Source organism: Dendrobates tinctorius, unplaced genomic scaffold (assembly GCF_039654945.1).
Source record: "Dendrobates tinctorius isolate UK_male_01 unplaced genomic scaffold, ASM3965494v1 ptg000043l, whole genome shotgun sequence".
In the NCBI taxonomy this organism is placed as follows: Eukaryota; Metazoa; Chordata; class Amphibia; order Anura; family Dendrobatidae; genus Dendrobates; species Dendrobates tinctorius.
Window position 1 is genome coordinate 38420570 of NW_027361711.1, and position 22476 is coordinate 38443045.

At 44.1% G+C, this 22476-nt stretch overlaps 1 protein-coding gene across 1 annotated transcript in view; it reads left to right on the forward strand.

Annotated features, from left to right (window-relative positions):
• Nucleotides 1-438: 438 nt before the first annotated feature.
• Nucleotides 439-22476, forward strand: part of YIPF5 (Yip1 domain family member 5) — a 31954-nt gene continuing 9916 nt past the window's right edge. Inside the window, exons 1-5 of the mRNA XM_073575274.1 lie at nt 439-592; nt 4243-4362; nt 5491-5660; nt 7156-7301; nt 8096-8277. Coding sequence (XP_073431375.1) covers nt 4253-4362; nt 5491-5660; nt 7156-7301; nt 8096-8277 — 608 coding nt within the window. The 5' untranslated portion in view covers nt 439-592; nt 4243-4252. The remainder of the gene's footprint in view (nt 593-4242; nt 4363-5490; nt 5661-7155; nt 7302-8095; nt 8278-22476) is intronic.

The window sequence follows — 22476 nt, forward strand, 5'->3', positions numbered from 1 at the left end:
AGCTACATATAAAAACACTGCTTTTTTTTCTAGTTATCTGTTCCAAAATCTTCTGCTATAAGTATTGCATCTTTCCTCTTTTCCTGTGTTTTTGGTGCGGGTAGGGCAGTTTCATTTTTACTGCGTTTTCTTAGTAAACAATCACTGGAATTCTGCACCTACAAACACTATGGCTCTTTTTACAAGAGCTGTTCCAGGCTCCCAATAGAACCCTACACGGGAAAAAACAACAGTTCAGCAATGTCTTTAGTGCCCAGTGAGCGCGAGCTGTCACAAAATCCCACTAGTTTAGCATGGACTCAAATGCTGATTTTCTGCACAAAAATAAATCGGTGGATAAAACGCCATTATTTGTTACATGTGAACATGGCATTAAAGCGATTGCCCAGGTCAGCAGCCATGCCACAGCGACATCCAGTCTCATTTCCTGGGCGGGGAGGGGCGAGCCTGTGTAGACGCTGATTGGTGGATTCCTCTAGCACTACTGCGCATATGTGAAAGTTTCTGAGCCGTAACCCGGAAGTGAATCGCAGGGTTGTTTTAGTTTGACACGTAGTAACGGGAGTGTGCTGCGGCAATAGCGGCCCGGGAGGTGAGTGTGTCTGGCTACCGGGCGACTGTGCGTGCGGTTTATAGCCTCTTCTGTCGCTATGAGCTCAGCACTCAGCTGTGGTGTAGACGAATGTCGCCGTAAGGATAGTGTTAGAATGGCTTTCTCCTGAGGTACCTCACGGGGTTTCCTGTGCAATGGATAGACTGCTGTGTGCAGTCTTATTTAGTCTGAAATGGATTCCGGTGGGTTGTATACGGCTGGCAGCCACTGCACTGTCTGTGGGGACCACCACCCGGAATTCCATCTCCCCTGGGTGGCCCCTCGCACCCCTTCTCCCCTGGGTGGCCTCTCGTGCCCCCTTCTCCCCTGGGTGGCCTCTCGTGCCCCCTTCTCCCCTGGGTGGCCTCTCGTGCCCCCTTCTCCCCTGGGTGGCCCCTGGCGCCCCCTTCTCCCCTGGGTGGCCCCTGGCGCCCCCTTCTCCCCTGGGTGGCCCCTGGCGCCCCCTTCTCCCCTGGGTGGCTCCTGGCGGCCCCTTCTCCCCAGGGTATAGGAACAAAAACCGTTGGCACAACCCTGACGGTTAAAGGTGGTGCCCAAGTAGGATCCCAATCCGTGAATCTGATATATGTAAGAACTTGGCACACACCAGGAGCTCTGATGCAGAAAGGTGATTTTTAAGAGATAACAGTACATACATACACAGACGTTTCGGTCTAGGACCTTCATCAATGTACGATATATTGCACTGTGAGATTCTTAGTGACTGGGCTTTGTGAAATGGATCAGTCCTATGAGGAGGCACATGTAGCCGTCCCACGTGGTAGTATGCAGAGTGTGGACGCGGTATCCGCTGCGAATCCAAGGCGCTGTGTGTGAATCACCTTTCTGCATCAGAGCTCCAGGTGTGTGCCAAGTTCTTACATATACCTTCTCCCCTGGGTGGCCCCTGGCGCCCCTTCTCCCCTGGGTGGCCCCTTGCGCCCCTTCTCCCCAGGGTATAGGAACAAAAACCGTTGGCACAACCCTGAAGGTTAAAGGTGGTGCCCAAGTAGGATCCCAATCCGTGAATCTGATATATGTAAGAACTTGGCACACACCAGGAGCTCTGATGCAGAAAGGTGATTTTTAATAGATAACAGTACATACATACACAGACGTTTCGGTCTAGGACCTTCATCAATGTACGATATATTGGTGCTAATCCATTGTGTTTTCAACGGTGGTATCAGAAATTCTAGTGGAACGTGCTGTGCTCCCTTGCTATTTACTTGCACAAGACACAAGTTGTCACTTATTTTTGACTCTGTTGTGGATTCCATCTGTGCTGTCCTGGACATTTAAAGGGATTGTCCACTACTTGTCTATGTGAGTATGTGTGAAAACATCTTCTCGCCGAACCACATGCACCAGTGACCCATTTCCGTCACATCTACTCCAGTCCCTTTCCCCTGCTGTCACCCCTCACCTAACTAAATTATTTAACCTCTCTCTCTCTTCTGGTATTTTCCCTTCTCATTTAAGCATGCCATCATACATCCACTACTTAAAAACCATCCCTCGACCAAAACTGTGCCGCTAATTATAGACCTGTCTCTAATCTTCCCTTCATCTCTAAACTCCTGGAACGCCTGGTCCGCTCTCTCTCAGAAAACTCTCTTCTCGACCCTCTCCAATCCGGTTTCCGCTCTTTACATTCTACTGAAACTGCCCTCACTAAAGTCTCTAATGACCTACTAACAGCTAAATCAAAGGGTCATTACTCCATGCTAATTCTCTTGGATCTCTCTGCAGCATTCGACACTGTGGATCATCAGCTCCTCCTCACTATGCTCCGTTCCATTGGCCTCAAGGACACCCTTCTCTCCTGGTTCTCCTCCTATCTCTCCGACCGCTCCTTTACTGTATCTTTTGCTGGCTCCTCCTCCTCTCATCTTCCCCTTACTGTTGGGGTTCCTCAAGGATCAGTCCTAGGCCCCCTCCTCTTCTCTTTGTATACTGCCCCTATTGGTCAAACAATCAGTAGATTTGGTTTCCAGTACCATCTCTATGCTGACGACACCCAATTATACGCTTCTTCTCCTGACATCACGCCAGCCTTTCTAGAAAACACCGGCAATTGTCTAAACGCTGTGTCTAACATCATGTCCTCACTATATCTGAAACTGAACCTGTCAAAGACTGAACTCCTTGTGTTTCCTCCCGCTACTAATGTACCTATACCCGACATTACGATTTCCGTGTGTGGTTCTACTATTACTTCCCAGCAACATGCCCGCTGTCTTGGGATCATACTTGACTCTGAGCTTTCCTTTGTCCCCCACATCCGATCACTGGCTCGCTCTTGTTATCTGCACCTCAAAAACATTTCTAGAATTCGACCTTCTCTTACTTTTGACTCCGCAAAAACTCTTACTGTTTCTCTTATTCATTCTCGTCTCTACTATTGTAACTCCCTTCTAATCGGTCTCCCTCTTACCAATCTCTCCCCCCTCCAATCTGTCTTGAACACAGCTGCCAGGATCATATTCCTCACCAATCGTTACACCGATGCCTCTACCTTGTGCCAGTCATTACACTGGCTACCCATCCACTCCAGAATCCAGTACAAACTTATTACCCTCACCCACAAAGCTCTTCATGGCTCAGCACCACGCTACATCTCCTCCCTTGTTTCAGTATACCACCCTACCCGCGCCCTCCACTCTGCTGATGACCTGAGGTTAGCATCCTCAATAATCAGAACCTCCCACTCCCGTCTTCAAGACTATACACGTGCTGCGCCAATTCTTTGGAATGCACTTCCCAGGTCAATACGATTAGTCCCCAATCCCCACAATTTTAAGCGTGCCCTGAAAACGCATTTATTCAGACTGGCCTATCGCCTCAACATATTAACCTAATCTATCCCTGTGTGGCACAGCCATAAGTTTTTTACCATAACCAGGTTCCCCGCATCATGTTCCCACATGCTTTATGCATCCATTAGCCCTCTGCATTCGTACTGTTACACACTTAACATTTTGGCTGGTTCATACAATCAGGGCAACTGTTACCACCCACCTTTCGTGTCTCCCCTTTTTTTCCTCATAGATTGTAAGCATGCGAGCAGGGCCCTCATTCCTCTTGGTATCTGTTATGATCTATGTGATTATTGTTATGCTGTAATGTCTATTGTATGTACAAGTCTCTGAAATGTAAAGTGCTGCGGAATATGTCAGCGCTATAGAAATAACATTTATTATTATTATAAAACTGTCACCACACCTACTGGAGACCCGGGCGTGTGAAAGAGGCCTTATCCATTCAGTCAAGGACAACTCTTGGTCATTCTAAGGGTACATGCACACGCTGCGGATTGCAGTGCGGATTTGGCCGCGCAGATTTTTTAAAATCCGCAGGTAAATCTGCAGGTCAAAAGAACTGCGGATTGGCCTGCGGTTCTGCCCTGCGGTTTTTCAGCTCCACAATGGAGGAGATGGCAAACCGCAGCGGAATCCGCAGTGTGTGCACACACCCTTACAATCATCCATCCCACACTGCTGCTTTCAGTTTACCATCATTACCAATGTTGCCTTTTATGGTGTCGATCCAGTAAGTTCTTGGCCTATGCATAGCCAATACCATTTAATTTCCATAAGTTGTATCCTGTAATATTATGCTGCTCAGAAATTCTTTTTCTTATGTTTCAGAGCTGCTGCCATGTCAAACTTTGATAACTTCAATCAAGACTTCTACCAAACAAGCTATAGTATTGATGATCAAGCTCAGGGCTACAATTACAATGCACAAGGTGGAGCACAGTATGACAAGTGAGATAAGTGTTTCTATCATATTTCCTGTCAATAGAAAAATCATTGACTTTCTATCGATATTTTTGTAGTCTGACTCAATACCTCCACGCGTCACATGTCGTTTTTGCAGAAAGACCCTACTCTTCTGCTGCTTCTCCTTCAGCAGCTGTACAACTGTTTTTGAAAACTGCAGCATGTCAATTCTTCCAGCGGTTTTTCATCATAGAAATCAATGAGTGTAAAAAACGTCACATGCATGTTTGCTGCCTTTTTTGCTGAATAAATCTAACTTACCGTAATTAAACATGTACTGTAGACAAGTGACAGTTTCTCTACTGCCAAGAGAAAAGATTTGGCTGCAGATAAAAAAAAAAAAAAAAAAAAAAAAAAAAACAACGCGAACATAGACTCCTTAGTCTATGTTCGCGCTTTTTTTTTTTAATATGTCATATGTTTCCACGCAGCGTATTGCCAGCGCTTTGGACGCTGCAGAAACCCCGCTCCACCCAAAGTGCCGCCCCCCTTTCTACATGCGGCAATATCGCTTGTGTTCATTGAACACATGCATTATATACATAGAATGAGTTATTTATCTTGCGTAGACTGAGCATCTCCGCAAGATAAATAGACATACTGCGGTCTAAAAAGACACGCCGCATGTCTGTAACTTCGGGTGTGTCACCTGCGTCCCTGCACACATTGTGGAGATGGGATTTCATAAAATCCCCTCCACTACGCTGTAACATCTGGACGCTGCAGATCGGATGCTGCGGCTGTACGCAGCGTTCAATCCGCAGCAAATCCAGATGAATTACGCTCTTATCTTTTTTTACATTTCTGCCCCAAGACTTCGATGTGAATTAGGCGTGACTCACGTGAGTTTATGTAAAAGAAAAAACATTTTTGGTTTTGTGAATTTGTAAGCTGGCCTTAATGTGATGTGTAATCCGGTTTCACTTCTGTTGTGAAATATGTGCTGTCAATAGGTAGAACAGAAATGTAGACTTTTACTGAACAGCTTTTCAGATAAATTGACAATGCTGTGTTTTTATGGGGGAAAACCTGATGACTTTTTAATGATATTGTCCTATGAATTTAAAAACATACTAACGTGATTGACGTCTACAATTCACTTGTATTTTTCAGACAATACCAATATGACTATAACCAACAAAGTGGCTTTATGCCTCCAAACATGATGGCTCAACAGCAGCCTTACACAGGGCAGATCTACCAACCAATGCACACATACACTCCGACTTCTCCAGATTCTGTGTATGGAAGCAGTTTCGATGATGAGCCACCTTTGTTAGAAGGTAAGTCATGAATCAAAAGAATGAGTGATGGCTGAGTTCCCCAAGTTAGGTCTCCTACCAAACACAAGAACAGTGGTCCAGTGTTCCTATCTGAATGAAGCGGCTATTAAGCATTTGCACTGCTGCTCCATTTAAAGACTATTGTACTTGCCTTTGAGAGCCAAGCTCTGTAGATGGCTGTCTTCATCATTTCTGTAGACTTTAGCCCCTTACCGACATATGACATCTTTCTCAGCAGATGATGGCTGTGCCATTCAACTATTATCTGCTTCTAATAGATGCGAATGGAGCAGTGCTCCTCCTGCGGTTGTTAATTTGTTAAAAGCCACCGTCAATCTGACAGTAACATTTATAGCACATGTCCCCAGAGGGTGCACTGCCCTGCTCTGATGGCTATGGGTCTGCTTAACACCCACTTGCCTGTCATGATGATACTCTATGAAACTCAGCCCTTAGCTTGCATTCATAGTAGACTGATTATTTTTTTTTTTTTCCTATATACAGCAATACTTTAGTATTGCAATATATAGTATGAGATCTGATCGTAGGTCCATGTCCACAAGGGGAACTAAACATAAAGTGAAAAGTCTTTAAAAACATGAAAACCTTTAAAGGTTCAAGGCGCCCGCTCTCTCCATCATTAAAAATAAGAAAACAAAATGAAAATATACATGGTATCCCAACATCTGTAAAAGTCTGAATAAAAAAAGTTTTTTCAATTGGTAAATGTATTCAGAAATAATCAAAATGCCAAAATTGCAGTTTTTGCCTCCAATACAACACCGAAAAAAAGTAATAAGAAGCAATCAAAATACCACAACCCATAATTGTGTCAATAAAAATATATATATATATATTTTTAAAATTTCCACTTTTTTTTTTTTTTTTTTGCATTGCATAAATAAAAGTTAGTTGGCATCACAATTGTGCTGCCTTGGAGGATAATATTGCAACGTCATTTTATTTTTACCGTATATTGAATACGGTAAAAAAGAAAAAAAACACACCAATTGCAAAATTGTCCTTTTTTTAAAAAAAAATTTTTATTTTCCCGCTTCACAATTTTGCCATTCTTGAAATTTTGTCCCTGCTTTCTAGTACATCATTTGTTAAAAATGTATGGTATCTTTCAAAAGTACAACTCATACTGCAATAAAACATGGCCTCGTACGTCTGTCGAAGAAAAAAACCAAAACATGGCTCTTGGAAGAAGGGGAGAATAAAACGAAAGCACAGCAAAAAAAAAATAGAAAGTTGCCCTGTCCGGAAGGGGTTAGATTGAGTGTTTATAGTTCAGCATCAACCATCTTACCATTTTAATTGGAATTTGAGACCCCTTGTTCTCTTGAACTATTTTGGTCACTGCTTAGCTGGATATTCACAAGAATGTTACAGATAATACGAAAATCTGAAATGTAGTGTGCTAAGGGAAAAACAATAGTTAAGCACATTAGTCCATATATCCAGTTATCATATATGCATGCCTTCTCTGCAGAGCTTGGAATCAATTTTGACCACATTTGGCAGAAGACGTTAACCGTGCTACATCCTCTGAAGGTAGCCGATGGCAGCATCATGAACGAAACGGATCTGACTGGACCAATGGTTTTTTGTCTTGCCTTTGGTGCCACTTTGTTGCTGGTATTTATCATTTTTTGTTAATTTCTTGTTTAAATCTGATTGTTAGGTGTTTGTTACAGCACCTGAAATAAGTGTTCACTCCCATGACAAGTTTCATTCCTCCATCTTGATATTACTCATTTAAGGAAATGTCCAATACTAAATTATAATTAAGCAAATTAAATGTATGAAATAAATGGAACTTTTGCTTGCTGTTCGCTGCTATTTGTTACAGTGGTGACAACAGGACACATGACTGCGGTAGCCAATCACTGGGCTCAGTTGATGTAGTCAACAAACTGCTGAGCTCGGTGATTGGTTGCAGCACTGTCAACATGACGTCAGTGTTGCATCCTATGCACAATCACCAGAGCAGCCCCAGGGAAGGTAAGTATTAAACAGTTTGGGTTTTTTTCTTCTTTACAATGAACTGAGCCACCTGGCAAGTTTCTGAAATGCTGCATCAGCATTAGTCTGTGACTAAACATATAAAGTGTATTTTTGTAGAGATCCGATGTGTCAGTCATGAGAAATCTATCAGAGAAGTCCTATGCAAATCACCGGATCTCTGCAAAAAGTATTATATATGTTGGAGGAGAGGCACCTATACAGTTACCCCACTGCTTCTGTAACAAAGAAAACATCCGGCAAATTTTCTAGAAATAGAAATTCATTTTCCCACACATTGATTCAAAACACACAGTGAGAGCAAGTAAAAGTGTACATAAAGAAAGCGTGTCCATTGTACATCTTTATTTTGTAATTCTTTTATTGTAATTTAATTTTTTTTCTTTTTTTTTTATCTTTGCTGCCAGGCTGGGAAAATTCAGTTTGGCTATGTCTATGGGATCAGTGCAATCGGCTGTCTAGGCATGTTCTGCCTTCTTAACTTGATGAGTATGACCGGAGTTTCATTTGGCTGCGTTTCCAGTGTATTGGGCTATTGTCTTCTTCCAATGATTATCCTGTCTGGATTTGCGGTGGTTTTTTCTTTGCAGTAAGTCTGTTTTTTCTTTTATCTAAATAATTCAACAGGAGCATAACCCATTACCCCATGGGTAGGACAGGTTCTCTTGTAGTTTTGAATTGCAACCCTTGTCAGTTGTTAATTCCCATTAATACATACACAATTTCCCCCTTCCCTGTGGTTTCGAAACATACATTTTCCTCTTAAAGGAGTTGTCCAGGCAAAATAAAACTTTACCCAGGATATGTTAAGAAGAAGAAGAAAAAAAAACAAAAAAACCCAGTAATACTCTCCTACTGGGACCCATCTGGATTCAGCACAGGCCGCTGCATCTTATTATGCACTGCTGTAGTCACCTGATTGCTGCTGGTGGAGCAGTGATGTCTCCTCTTCCTGTAACAGCCCATGAATCCTGGATCCATGTGGGTGGAGGTAGGTGAGTATCAAAATAGACAACTATCACAAACTTTATCCTACATGTTAAAAGGTCCTTGTTCCTCAGCGCCACCTTGTTATGGCACAAAAAAAAGTTTTTTTTGTCATAATTTGGTCTTTCTACCCCCCTAAGGAAGTGACTAAGGCCTGTTTCACACTTCCGTTTGTTGCCATCAGTCAAAATCCGCCGTTTTGCAAAAAAAAAAACGGATCCGCCATTTTTTTGACGGATCCGTTTTTTTTCCCATTGACTTGCATTAGCGGCGGATTTTGACGGATGGTCATCCGTTAGATCCGTTTTTTGACGGATCAGCCATAATTTTGGCGTCCGCTGTCTTGAGTTGATGGACAATGAAACTTTTTTGTTTGCGTCAAAACAGCGAATAGCAACGGATCCGCCGCCATTCGTTATAATGGGAGCTTATGGGCGGCTGATCCGTTGCCAACCGTTAATTGACGCAATCCGGCAACGTATCCGCGTTTTTCCACTGAGCATGGCCGGAAGAATTTCCTTGGCCGAAATTTAACCCCAAATGCTGTTCTGGCGGCGGAAAATTCTCTCTCGCACGCTCTCTCTCGACTCGTTTTCCTTTCAATTTCAGTCACTACATGCTAAAGCGGATCCGACAAAAAAAACGGATCCGGTGGCATCCGTTTGTGTCACAACTAGTGTTGAGCGATACCTTCCGATATCGTGAAATTTTGGATCGGATTGGATCGGACCGATACCCAAAAAGTATCGGATATCGCACATTCCGATACAGGAGACTAATTTAGCAAGTCAATGGGACAGAAATATCGTAATTAAAATAAAGGTAGGTTAATTCTACATGAAGGAAAACAACTAAGAATAATGTAGAATGTATTGGAGCTGGAGGTGACATTAGAGGCATAGAAGTTTAGCCCAATCAAATGGAAGATCAGGAATTTTTATTTTATTTTTTTTTATGACGTTCGGAGTTACAAAGATATTGACTATGTTAACCTTTGTTATATTTTGTCAGATATGTATGTTTCAGTACTTCCATGCGCTTCACCTTCTGTTTTACTTCTCCCACACTTTTTCCTTCATGATCCTCAGCAGCATCTTTTTCATCAACTTCTTCACCTTATTCATCTTCTTCACCTTCTTCCTTTTTTTTTTTTTTTTTTTTTTTTACATTCTTCATATTCTTCTTAATCAATCATCTTCTTCCTATTCTTCTTCATCATATTCTTATTTGTGACAGGCATTCCTGTAGTTATCTATAAAAGTTTGAAGATTACACCTTCCGTTCTGCCTGTCACAAAAGATTTACAACAGGATTTGTCCACGTTCAGTTTGACATGCAGCAGCAGGCATTTTCGAGGGGCACCACGAGGAGGAACGGACTCGCCCCCATACACTGCTTAGCTTTTCTGCTTATAATTTAGATAATATCTTTTGCTCTGATTTTTAGTCTTGTGCTTAACCCCTTAAGCCCCAAGGGTGGTTTGCACGTTCATGACCAGGCCAATTTTTACAATTCTGACCACTGTCCCTTTATGAGGTAATAGCTCTGAAACGCTTCCATGGATCCCGGTGATTCTGACATTGTTTTCTCGTTACATATTGTACTTCATGTTAGTGGTAAAATTTCATTCAAATAATTTGCGTTTATTTGTGAAAAAAAAACGGAAATTTGGCGAAAATTTTGCAATTTTCCAACTTTTAATTTTTATGCCCTTAAATCACAGAGATGCAGCACACAAAAAAAACCTTGATAAGTAACATTTCCCACATGTTTACTTTACATCAGCACAATTTTGGAACCAAAATTTTTTTTTTGTTAGGAAGTTATAAGGGTTAAAAATAGAAATCGCTGGTCAAATTTTTGCAACACCATTTTATTTTTACGGACCACATCACATTTGAAGCTACTTTGGGGGGTCTATATGATAGAAAATACCCAAAAGTGACACCATTCTAAAAACTGCACCCCTTAAGGTGCTCAAAACCACATTCAAGAAGTTTATTTACCCTTTAGGTGCGTCACAGGAATTTTTTGAATATTTAAAAAAAAAAATGAACATTTAACTTTTTCACAAAAAAAATACTTCAAGTTGAATTTTTTGGGTGACAGGACCCTAAAAGTTATTGTACAATTTGTCCTGAGTACGCTGATACCCCATGTGTGGGGGTAAACCACTATTTAGGCGCATGGCAGAGCTCGGAAGGGAAGCAGTGCCATTTGACTTTTTTGGCTGGAATTGAGATCGGACACCATGTCGCGATTGGAAAACCCCTGATGTACTAAAACAATGGAAAGCCCCCACAAATGACACCATTTTGGAAACTAGACCCCCCAAGGAACTTATCTAGATGTGTGGTGAGAACTTTGAACCCCCCCAGTGCTTCACAGAAGTTTATAATGCGTGGGCGTGAAAATAAAAAATCATATTTTTTCCACAAACATGATCTTAGTCACCAATCTTTTTACCAAGGGTACCAGGAGAAATTGGACCCCAAAAGTTGTTGTCCAATTTCTCCTGAGTATGCTGATACCTCACATGTGGGAGAAAACTACTGTATGGGTACACGTCAGGGCACGGAAGGGAAGTAGTGACGTTTTGGAATGCAGACTTTGATGGAATGGTCTGCGGGTGTCATGTTGCTTTTGGAGAGCCCCTGATGTACCTAAACTATTGAAACTCCCCACAAGTGACCCCATTTTGGACACTAGACCCCCCACGGAACTTATCTAAATGTGTGGTGAGCACTTTGAACCCCCAAGTAATTTACAGAAGTTTATAACGCACAGGCGTTAAAATAAAGAAATCATAATTTTTTTTCCACAAAAATATTTTTGCCCCCAATTTTTTATTTTCCTAAGGGTAACAGGAGAAATTGGACCCCAAAAGTTGTTTTGCAATTTGTCCTGAGTAGGCTGATACCCTTTATGTGGGGGTAAAACACTGTTTGGGCGCATGGCAGAGCTTGGAAGGGAAGGAGCACCATTTGACTTTTTCAACGCAGAATTGGCTGGAATTGAGGTCAGACGCCATGTTGCATTTGGAGAGCACCTGATGTGCCCAAACAGTGGAAACCCCCAATTATAACTCCAACCCTAACCCCAACACACCCCTAACCCTAATCTCAGCCCTAACCCTAATGGGAAAATGGAAATAAATACATTTTCTTTTAATTTTATTTTTCCCTAACTAATGGGTTGATAACGGGGGGCTTGATTTAACCCCTTCCTGACATCCGACGTACTATCCCGTCCACGGTACCCGGGCCCGTATGACCGTGGACGGGATAGTACGTCTACCGCGATCAGCGGCGCCCACGTGGTGAGCGCCGCTGATCGCGGCCGGGTGTCAGCTGATTATCACAGCTGACCCCCGACACGTTAACCCCTTGCACACCGCGATCAAACATCGCGGTGTACCGGGGGTTAAAGGGAAGTACCGGGGGTTAAAGGGAAGCATCGGCAGGGAGGGGGCTGGGACTATTTAATAAAGTTAAAAAAAAAAATAAAAAAAAGTGTTAAAATAATTAAAAAAAAATCGCCAAATAAATTAGAGAAAAAAAAAAAAATATTCCCCCAATAAATCCATTTTTTGGAAATAAAAAAAACAAAACAATAAAAGTACACATATTGGGTATCGCCGCGTCCGTAATGACCCGCCCTATAAAACTGTCCCATTAGCTAACCCCTTTAGCGAACCTCTTAAAAAATAAAAATAAAAAACGAAGCAAAAAATAATGATTTATTATCATACCGCCAAACAAAAAGTGTAGTAACGCGCGATCAAAAAGACGCATATAAATATCCATGGTACCGCTGAAAACGTCATCTTGTCCCGCAAAAAACGAGCCGCCACACAGCATCATCAGCGAAAAAATAAAGTTATAGCTCGCAGAATAAAGCGATGCAAAAATAATTATTTTTTATAGAAAATAGTTTTCATTGCATAAAACCGACAAAAACATTAAAAAATGACATAAATGAGGTATCGCTGTAACCGTACTGACCCGAAGAATAAAACCGCTTTATCAATTTTACCGCACGCGGAACGGTGTAAACGCACCCCCCAAAAGAAATTTATGAAACGCTGGTTTTTGTTCATTCTGCGTCCCAAAAATAGGAATAAAAAGCGATCAAAAAATGTCACGTGCCCGAAAATGGTACCAATAAAAACGTCAACTCGTCCCGCAAAAAATAAGACCTCACATGACTCGGTGGGTCAAAATACGGAAAAATTATAGCTCTCAATATGTGGTGATGCAAAAACTATTTTTACAATAAAAAGCGTCTTTTAGCGTGCGACAGCTGCCAAATATAAAAACAGCCATAAATAGTAAATCAAACCCCCCGTCATCACCCCCTTAGATAGGGAAAAATAATAAAATTAAAAAAAAAAGTATTTATCTCCATTTTCCCGTTAGGGTTAGGGCTAGGGTTAGGGCTCAGATTAGGGTTAGGGGTGTGTTGGGGTTGGAGTTATAATTGGGGGGTTTCCACTGTTTGGGCACATCAGGGGCTCTCCAAATGCAACATGGCGTCTGATCTCAATTCCAGCCAATTCTGAGTTGAAAAAGTCAAATGGTGCTCCTTCCCTTCCAAGCTCTGCCATGCGCCCAAACAGTGTTTTACCCCACATGTAGGGTATCAACCTACTCAGGACAAATTGCAAAACAATTTTTGGGGTCCAATTTCTCCTGTTACCCTTAGGAAAATAAAAAATTGGGGGCAAAAATATCATTTTTGTGGAAAAAAATGATTTTTTTATTTTCACGTCCGAGTGTTATAAACTTCTGTGAAGCACTTGGGGGTTCAAAGTGCTCACCTCACATCTAGATAAGTTCCTTAGTGGGTCTAGTTTTCAAAATGGGGTCATTTGTGGGGGGTTTCCACTGTTTAGGTACATTAGGGGCTCTCCAAAGGCAACATGACACCCGCAGACCATTCCATCAAAGTCTGCATTCCAAAACGTCACTACTTCCCTTCCGAGCCCCGACGTGTGCCCATACAGTAGTTTTCTCCCACATATGGGGTATCAGCATACTCAGGACAAATTGGACAACAACTTTTGGCGTCCAATTTCTCCTGGTACCCTTGGGAAAATAAAAAAATGGTGACTAAAAGATCATGTTTGTGGAAAAAATACAAATTTTTTATTTTCACGCCCGGGCATTATAAACTTCTGTGAAGCACTGGGGGGGTCAAAGTGCTCACCACACATCTAGATAAGTTCCTTAGGGTGTCTAGTTTCCAAAATGGTGTCATTTGAGGGGGGTTTCCACTGTTTTGGTACATCAGGAGTTTTCCAAACGCGACATGGTGTCCGATCTCAATTCCAGCCAAAAACGTCAAATGGCGCTGCTTCCCTTCCGAGCTCTCCCATGCGCCCAAATAGTGGTTTACCCCCACATGTGGGGTATCAGCGTACTTAGGACAAATTGCACAATAACTTTTACGGTCCTGTTACCCTTGGAAAAATAAGAATTGAGGGTGAAAAGATGTTACCCTTGGAAAAATAAGAATTGAGGGTGAAAAGATCATTTTTGTGGAAAAAATATGATTTTTTAATTGTACCGCTGTACGTTATAAACTTCTGTAAAGCCCTTGTGGGTTCAAAGTTCTCACCACGTATCTAGATAAGTTCCTTGGGGGGTCTAGTTTCCAAAATGGGGTCACTTGTAGGGGGTTTCCACTGTTTAGGTACATCAGGGACTCTCCAAACGTGACATGGCGTCCAATCTGAATTCCAGCCAATTTTGCATTGAAAAAGTCAAACGGCGCTCCTTCCATTCTGAGCTCTGCCATGCACCGAAACAGTGGTTCCCCCCCACATATCAGGTATCTGCGTACTCAGGACAAATTGCACAATAACTTTTAGCAGTCCAATTTCTCCTGTTACCCTTGGTAAAATAAAAAAAAATTGAACCTGAAGTATTTTTTTTTATGAAAGTTAAATGTTCATTTTTTTTTTTTTTTAAATACTCAAAAAAATTCCTGTGACGCACCTAAAGGGTTAATAAACTTCTTGAATGTGGTTTTGAGCACTTTAAGGGGTGCAGTTTTTAGAATGGTGTCACTTTTGGGTATTTTCTATCATATAGACCCCTCAAAGTGGCTTCAAATGTGATGTGGTCCTAAAAATAAAATGGTGTTGTAAAAATGAGAAATCGCTGGTCAACTTTTAACCCTTATAACTTCCTAACAAAAAAAAATTTTGGTTCCAAAATTGTGCTGATGTAAAGTAAACATGTGGGAAATGTTTGTTATCAAGTTTTTTGTCCGTATCTCTGTGATTTAAGGGCATAAAAATTCAAAGTTGGAAAATTGCGAAATTTTCAAAATTTTCGCCAAATTTCCGTTTTTCTCACAAATAAACGCAAGTTATATGAATGAAATTTTACCACTAACATGAAGTACAATATGTCACGAGAAAACAATGTCAGAATCACCGGCATCCATGGAAGCGTTCCAGAGTTATGACCTCATAAAGGTACAGTGGTCAGAATTGTAAAAATTGGCCCGGTCATGAACGTGCAAACCACCCTTGGGGGTGAAGGGGTTAATATTTATAGCGGGTTTTTATTTTTGGCAGCTGTCACCCTAAAAGACGCTTTTTATTGTAAAAATACTTTTTGCATCACCACATTTTGAAAGCTATAATTTTTCTATATTTTGACCCACTGCGTTATGTGCGGTCTTATTTTCTGTGGGACGAGTTGACGTTTTTATTGGTACCATTTACGGACACGTGACTTTTATCGCTTTTTATTCCGATTTTTGTGACGCAGAATGAACAAAAACCATCATTTCATGAATTTCTTTTGGGGGGGGTGCGTTTACACCGTTGCGCGTGCGGTAAAATTGATAAAGCGCTTTTATTCTTCGGGTCAGTACGGTTACAGCGATACCTCATTTATGTCTTTATTTTATGTTTTGATGGTTTTATGCAATGAAAACTATTTTATATAAAAAATAATTATTTTTGCATCGCTTTATTCTGCGAGCTAAAACTTTTATATTTTTCTCTGATGCTGTATGGCGGCTCGTTTTTTGCGGGACAAAATGATGTTTTCAGCGGTACCGTGGATATTCATATGCGTCTTTTTGATCTCGCGTTATTGCACTTTTTGTTCAGCGGTATGATAAATCATTATTTTTTGCTTCGTTTTTTATTTTTTAAGGGGTTCGCTAAACGGCTTAACTAATGGGACAGTTTTATAGGGCAGGTCGTTACGGACGCGGCGATACGAAATGTGTACTTTTATTGGTTTTTTTTTTTGTGTTTTTTTTTTCTTTTCCTTTTTATTTCTAAAAAATGATTTTATTGGGGAAATTTTTTTCTAATTTATTTAGCGATTTATTTTTACACTTTTTTTATTTTTTAACTTTATTAGGTTGTCCCAGGGGGGACATCACTGTCCTGTGACAGATCGCTGATCTGTCACATCACAGATCACTGTGACAGATCAGCGATCTGTCACAGGCATAGACGCAGACTTCCTCATGCCTGCACTTTGCAGGCACTGAGGAAGTCGGCTCCCTACAGGCCCCCGAAGGTCCCCGTCGCCATCTTGGATCCGGGGACTTGTAGGGAAAGAGACCCACGCAGCAGCGCTGCACATTGCCCTGCTGTGGGGGGCTCAGGGAAGCACGGAGGGAGCCCCCTCCCTGCCGATGCTTCCCTTTAACCCCCGGTACACCGCGATTGTCTTTGATCACGGTGTGCAAGGGGTTAACGTGTCGGGGGTGGTCTGTGACTGCCCCTGACACATTGTGCCGGGTGTCAGCTGTGATTAACTGACACCCGGCCGCGATCAGCGGCGCTCACCATGTGGGCGCCGCTGATCGCTGTGACGTACTATCTCGTCCCTGGGAATTAAGTCCCAGGGCACATGGACGGGATAGTACGTCACATGGGATTAAGGGGTTAATGTTCTGCTTTTTGTTCTTCTGCTTCTTGGTCTTCTGTCTCTTGTGCTGTATCTTGGTGGTTGTCTTCATGTTCTTTGTCCTCTTTGTCATCTTTTTGGTCTTCTCTGGGGTGGATTTTAGGGTCTTCGTCAGGGAGACCCAGATTGATTACCAAAAACCATTTCAAAAAGTTTGAACTTGGAATTGTAGCAGAAGGAACAAGAGCCAATGGAACAACCGAGGACCAGCTGATGGTACTGGAACCCGGTTACTAAGCAGGAGGTACCTGTGCCAGAAAGCACTACCAAGGACCAATAGATGTTGCTGGAACTCGGATACCGAGATGGAGGCACCTAAGCCAAAGGCACTGCCGAGAACCAGCTGACGGTGCTGGAACCCGGAGGGGCAGCAGAAGGAACAAGAGCCAATGGAACTACAGAGGACCAGCTGATGGTGCTGGAACCCAGAGGGGCAGCAGAAGGGACAAGAGCCAATGGCACTACCGAGGACCAGCTGACGGTACTGGAACCCGGTTACTAAGCAGGAGGTACCTGTGCTAGAAAGCACTACCAAGGACCAGCAGACGTTGCTGGAACTCGGATACTGAGATGGAGGCACCTAAGCCAAAGGCACTGCCGAGAACCAGCTGACGGTGCTGGAACCCAGATGGGTAGCAGAAGGTACCCATGAAAAACAAAGTTGCAAGGCCGCGAGTCGGCCGCAGTTACCGAAACCCACAGTCCTACAGGGGGTGCTTGTCCTATTTGCACTACGGAACCAGCCTTTATTGCCAGATCCCGCAGCCCACATAGGAAGCACCTAAACTGCAGGCACCATAGAGTCGGCTAACCTGACCGCAACACAACAGGACAACGTATTGGTGACAAAGTGACGTTGACACTTCCCGGAAAAAGCTGGCGTGCTGGAACCAGGCTGGGCAGGAGGGAATACCTGTGCCAAAGACACTTCTGAGCAGCAACTGGCATTGTTGGAGCCCAGGGATTACAGTACAAACAGAGTGGAGGCAGAGTCCTAATTGGAGCAAGTTTTAGATCTGTAGTAGTGTGAATGTGGACAGAGCAGGCGAAATTGCCGGACACACGGCAGGGGATCAGCTGACGTTACTTAACCCCAATAACACTGGAGCATATGTTGACTGTGCAAACGGCACTTCTGAGCAGCAACTGGCGGTGTTGGAGCCCAGGGTCAATAATGAAGTAGGCTGAGGCCTAATTGTAGCAAGTTTAATATGTAATGTTGAGATGAATGTGGAGGCAGCAGGAGATATTGCCGGACACACAGCAGGGGAGCAGCTGACGTTACTGAACCCCAATAACACAGAAGCAAGTGTTGACTGTGCAGACGGCACTTCTGAGCAGCAACTGGCATGTTGAAGCCCAGGGATTACAGTTCAGGTGGTAGAAACATGAACACAACAGGAGACCTGGATACTGTTGCCAACCAATTATTTAATCTGGAAGAGGACTGGCAAATTCCGGCGAGATCCAGGCCTTGCTCATTTTCAGAAAAGTAAGCCGGTCAGCATTATCGTTACTTATAACCACCTGCGGCACTAAAGACGCGTTCCGGTAATACACTGGCAGCTGGGCAAGCCAGCACCTCCAATGCATTCTGGCTAAGCTCTGACCATGTATCCAGCTTAGAGACCCAAAACTTGAACGGGGAAGTGCCGTCTGGGAGTACACTGACAGGGCAAGACATGTAGTCTGTCACCATTTGACGGAAACGTTGCCTCCTGCTGACTGGAGCCGTCTGATGGTGTAGACATTTGTGGCGGGCACACAAAACTTTGCCACATTTGTGCCATACTGGTCTTGCCTTGTACTGAGGCGCTGCCTCTGCTCCCTCTTTGCGCAGAGCTTCCTCCACTGCCTCGACGCACAGAGCTGCTTTGTAAAGCACTAGCAGCACTGCTCTCGGGTGGAATGGAGAACATGATGGAATGCACCAGTGTGTCTTGGTACTCCCGCATTTTACGCTCCCGGTTCAACGGTGTTATGAGGCTTTGTAAGTTGTCCAGGTAGCAAGGATCTAGGAGGGTGTACACCCAATAATCAGCCATGTTGAGAATGTGGGCGATGTGGCGGCCGTTTCTCAGGCACTGCGGCATGAAATCAACCATGTGCTGCAGACTCCCAACTGCCCAAGAAACGCTGTCCCCTGCTTGAGGTGTTATCTCTGGCTGCTCTGCATCACCCCTTCCTCGCTCTACATTCTGACTACTAGAGCATTGTGTACCTCCCGACAGATGTCAGCCTCCTCCATTGACTCCTCCTCAGTGTTCCCTGCCTAGGCCTTTTTGAGGAACCACATTGCGCAGACTGTCCAGAAGCAGATGGCATTTGTGACTCCTCATCCTCCACCTCTTCCAAAACCTCCTCCCTTAGTGCTTGCAGTGTTTTTTTGAAGTAGGCAGATAAGGGGGACAGTCCATCCGCATGGAATCATTGAAGGCACGCAAAACGTGGCAGATGTCCTTCATGGAGGCTCACTCAGTGGTGGTGAAGTGTGAAAGGCGCGCAATACGACTTGTTTGCGCCTGATGCAGCTGGTACTCCATTACTGCTGCCTGCTGCTCACACAACCGCTCCAACATATGTAACGTTGAATTCCACCTGATGGGTAGGTCACATATGATGTGATGTTCCGGAAGGCGGAATCGGCGCTGCAGAGCTGCAATGCGCGATCTTGCCATGCTGGAACGCCGCAAGTGAGCGCACTCTATGCGGACCTTGTACAGCAGTGCATCAAGATCCGGATAGTCCCTCAAAAACCTCTGCACGACCAAGTTGCGCACATGTGCCAGACATGGGATGTGAGTGAGGTTGCCTAGGCCCAGAGCTGCCACCAGATTTCGGCCATTGCCACACATTACCAAGCCTAGCTGGAGATTCACTGGCACAAACCACACGTCGCTCTCCTGCTTGATGGCATTTCAGAGCTCCTACGCTGTGTGGCTTCGATTCCCCAAAGAAATTAATTTCAGTACAGCCTGTTGACTTTTGGCCACGGCTGTGCTTATATCGGTTGTAACAGGTAAGCGTTCACGGGTCCATGTGGAGGTAGACCGTGACGGCTCCTGCAGCGCTGATTCTGAGGAACTGGAGTATGAGGAGGAGTCAATGTGTACAGACTGGATTCCTGCAATCCTTGGAGTTGGCACAACATGTACAGCGCCACTCTCAAGATCTGTACCCGGCTCCACATTTACCCAATGGGCAGTGAGTGAAAGGTATCATCCCTGTCCATGGTTACTGGTCCACGCATCGGTGGTCAGGTGGACCTTGCTACTGACGGCGTTTAGTATCGCATGTTTAATTTTTTCCTCCACTTGCTTTTGCAGGGCAGGGACGGCTTGCCTGCTGAAATAAAAGTGGCTGGGCACATTGTATTGTGGGACTGCCAATTCCATGAAGTTATGTAAGGTGTCAGTCTCCACCAGCCTGAATGAGAGCATTTCAAGGGCCAGTAGTTTTACAATGCCAGCATTCAGAGTCTGTGCTCGGGGATGGTTTGCCGAGTATGGCCGCCTTTTCTCCCATGCCTGTGCTACCGATGGCTGTCGAGTGGCCTGGGAGTGTGAGGATGACAGGGAACGTGGTGCTGTTGGTGTAATTACTCTGGGTCTCTGGACAACAGTGCCAAAGGTTCTTCCATGGCGATCCTGCGAGGAAACCGAACCAGCTGGGTGTGAGCTGGAGGAAGAGGCTACAACACGAGCTGAAGAGGTGGTAGGTGGTGCTGTAGGTTGGCCTACGTCTTCAGTGTGTCTTTGTAACTCCATCACCTGCTTGGTCCGCACATGTTTCCACATATTTGTGGTATTGAGGTTGCTGACACTCTTCCCTCTTTTTACTTTCTGATTACACAGCTTGCATTTGACAAAGCAAATGTCATCTGCAACTGTGTCAAAAAAGGACCATGCACTGCAAGTTCTGGGAGCGCCCGTTTTGGAAGAGGAATGCTCCTAATGGGTGCCGAAGTGGAGGCTACAGGCAACCAAGTCTGCCCCCTCCCTCTCCCTCCTGTCTTAGCCGTTCGGGGAATCTCTTCCTCAGAACTGCTCCCACCACCTTCCTGTTCCTCACGCCATGATGGGTCAAGGACCTCATCATCTACACTACCCTCTTCAAACACCTGCTTCTCCTGGGTAGTCTCGCCAGCACAGTATGCACCAGAAAATGACACCTGAGTCTCATCATCAGATCTGTACTGAGGTGTGCTGACCATAGGCACTGGCCCACCCGCCTCTTCAGATTCAGAGAGACAAAGCTGTTGCGCATCACTGCATACTCCCTCTTCACATCCTAGAATGCCGCTTGGCTGGCCCCCTCTTTCCAAGCCAAGAGGTTCAGAGAACAGAAGTAGAGAATGAGATGGCTCCTGTCCAGGGCTCGCTGACTGCCTGGGCTATTTGGCAGGTGGTGAAGAGACATATGGTTGCTCTTCAGTGCTCTGGCCCTGAGAGGATGTGGAAGTAATTGAAGTCGATGCGTTAGCTGCCATCCATCCAACAACGGCTTCAATTTGTTCCTCCCGCAGCAGTGGGGTACGGCGATCTCCTACAAAGCTGCGCATAAAGGACTGTTCCCTGTTAAAACTGGGGGATGCTGAGTCACTGGTGCCCGCAGCAGGCACAGAATCCCCACGTCCTCTCCCTGCTGAAACTCCACAACCACGTGCCTTACTCCCTGCCGCCTTCATCTTGGTAGACTGATAAAGATAGGCAGAAAAGTACTAAGGGCTTAGTGTGCTTATTCCTGAACAGCTGCTAACAGTTATAAGAAACACTAATTTTATAAAGTGTGGACTAGACTTTAATATGAGTATGAGCTAATGTGGCCTACACAACTGTCAAGTGGAGTGTTTGGTGAACTTTATTTACGTGTTACTTTGTTTTTTTTGAAGAAAAAAAAAAAAAAAAAAAATGTGACCAAAGATGTTAAAGCGATAGTATCACAAACTTTTTGGCGCTATTACAATGCAGGAAGGTAACCTACTATGCAATAGATGAGGCTCCAAAAAATAGGCTAATACTAATCTGGCTGGGGCTGCAAGGCATAAGCCAGCAAAAAGGCTCCTCTATCTACTCCTATATAGTGTTTGCAACCAGTCTAGCTGGATACGGATGGAAGCACACTAACAGAAATTCAGGAAAAATCAGCAGCACTACAGCAAAAAAGGACAATGTATGAGGCAGTGACGCACGCTGAGCGGACTACAACCAGAGGTGGCTGCAGAACACACTACAGCATGAGCTGCACTCACAGACAGCCGTGAACAGTGCGGAGAACTGCACTAGTACTGAAAGGCTGCAGAAAGGCTCCGCTATCTACTCCTATATAGTGTTTGCAACCAATGTAGATGGATACGGATGGATGGACACTAATAGGACACTAATAGGCAGTGACGCACGCTGAGCGGCCTACAGCTAGAGGTGGCTGCAGAACACACTACAGCGTGAGCTGCTCTCACACACACAGACCTTGCAGACAGCTGTGAACAGCACTGCAAGGCAAAAGAAAGCTTCACACAGGGGTTGCTAAAGTAGCCTGGGTAAAGCACAATATAGCAAATCGCTAGCTCTAACTGTTCCTCAGTCAGAAGAGCAGCGTCCTGTCCCTAACTGAATTCACAGCAGAGTGAACCCAAAATGGCGGCGGCTTTTATAGTGCATCATGACATGATTTCAGCAGTCAATCACAGCCATGCCATTGGTTAACATGCCTACATGGCTAACAGGATGTGCCCACACTTCTTAGCATTCCTCATTGGCTGAATCAAATCAAACTGGCTCATAGCATTATGGGAACTTCAGATTCCGGTATTCGATATGCTAAAATTATCGGAACTCCGTATAGGAATTCCGATACCG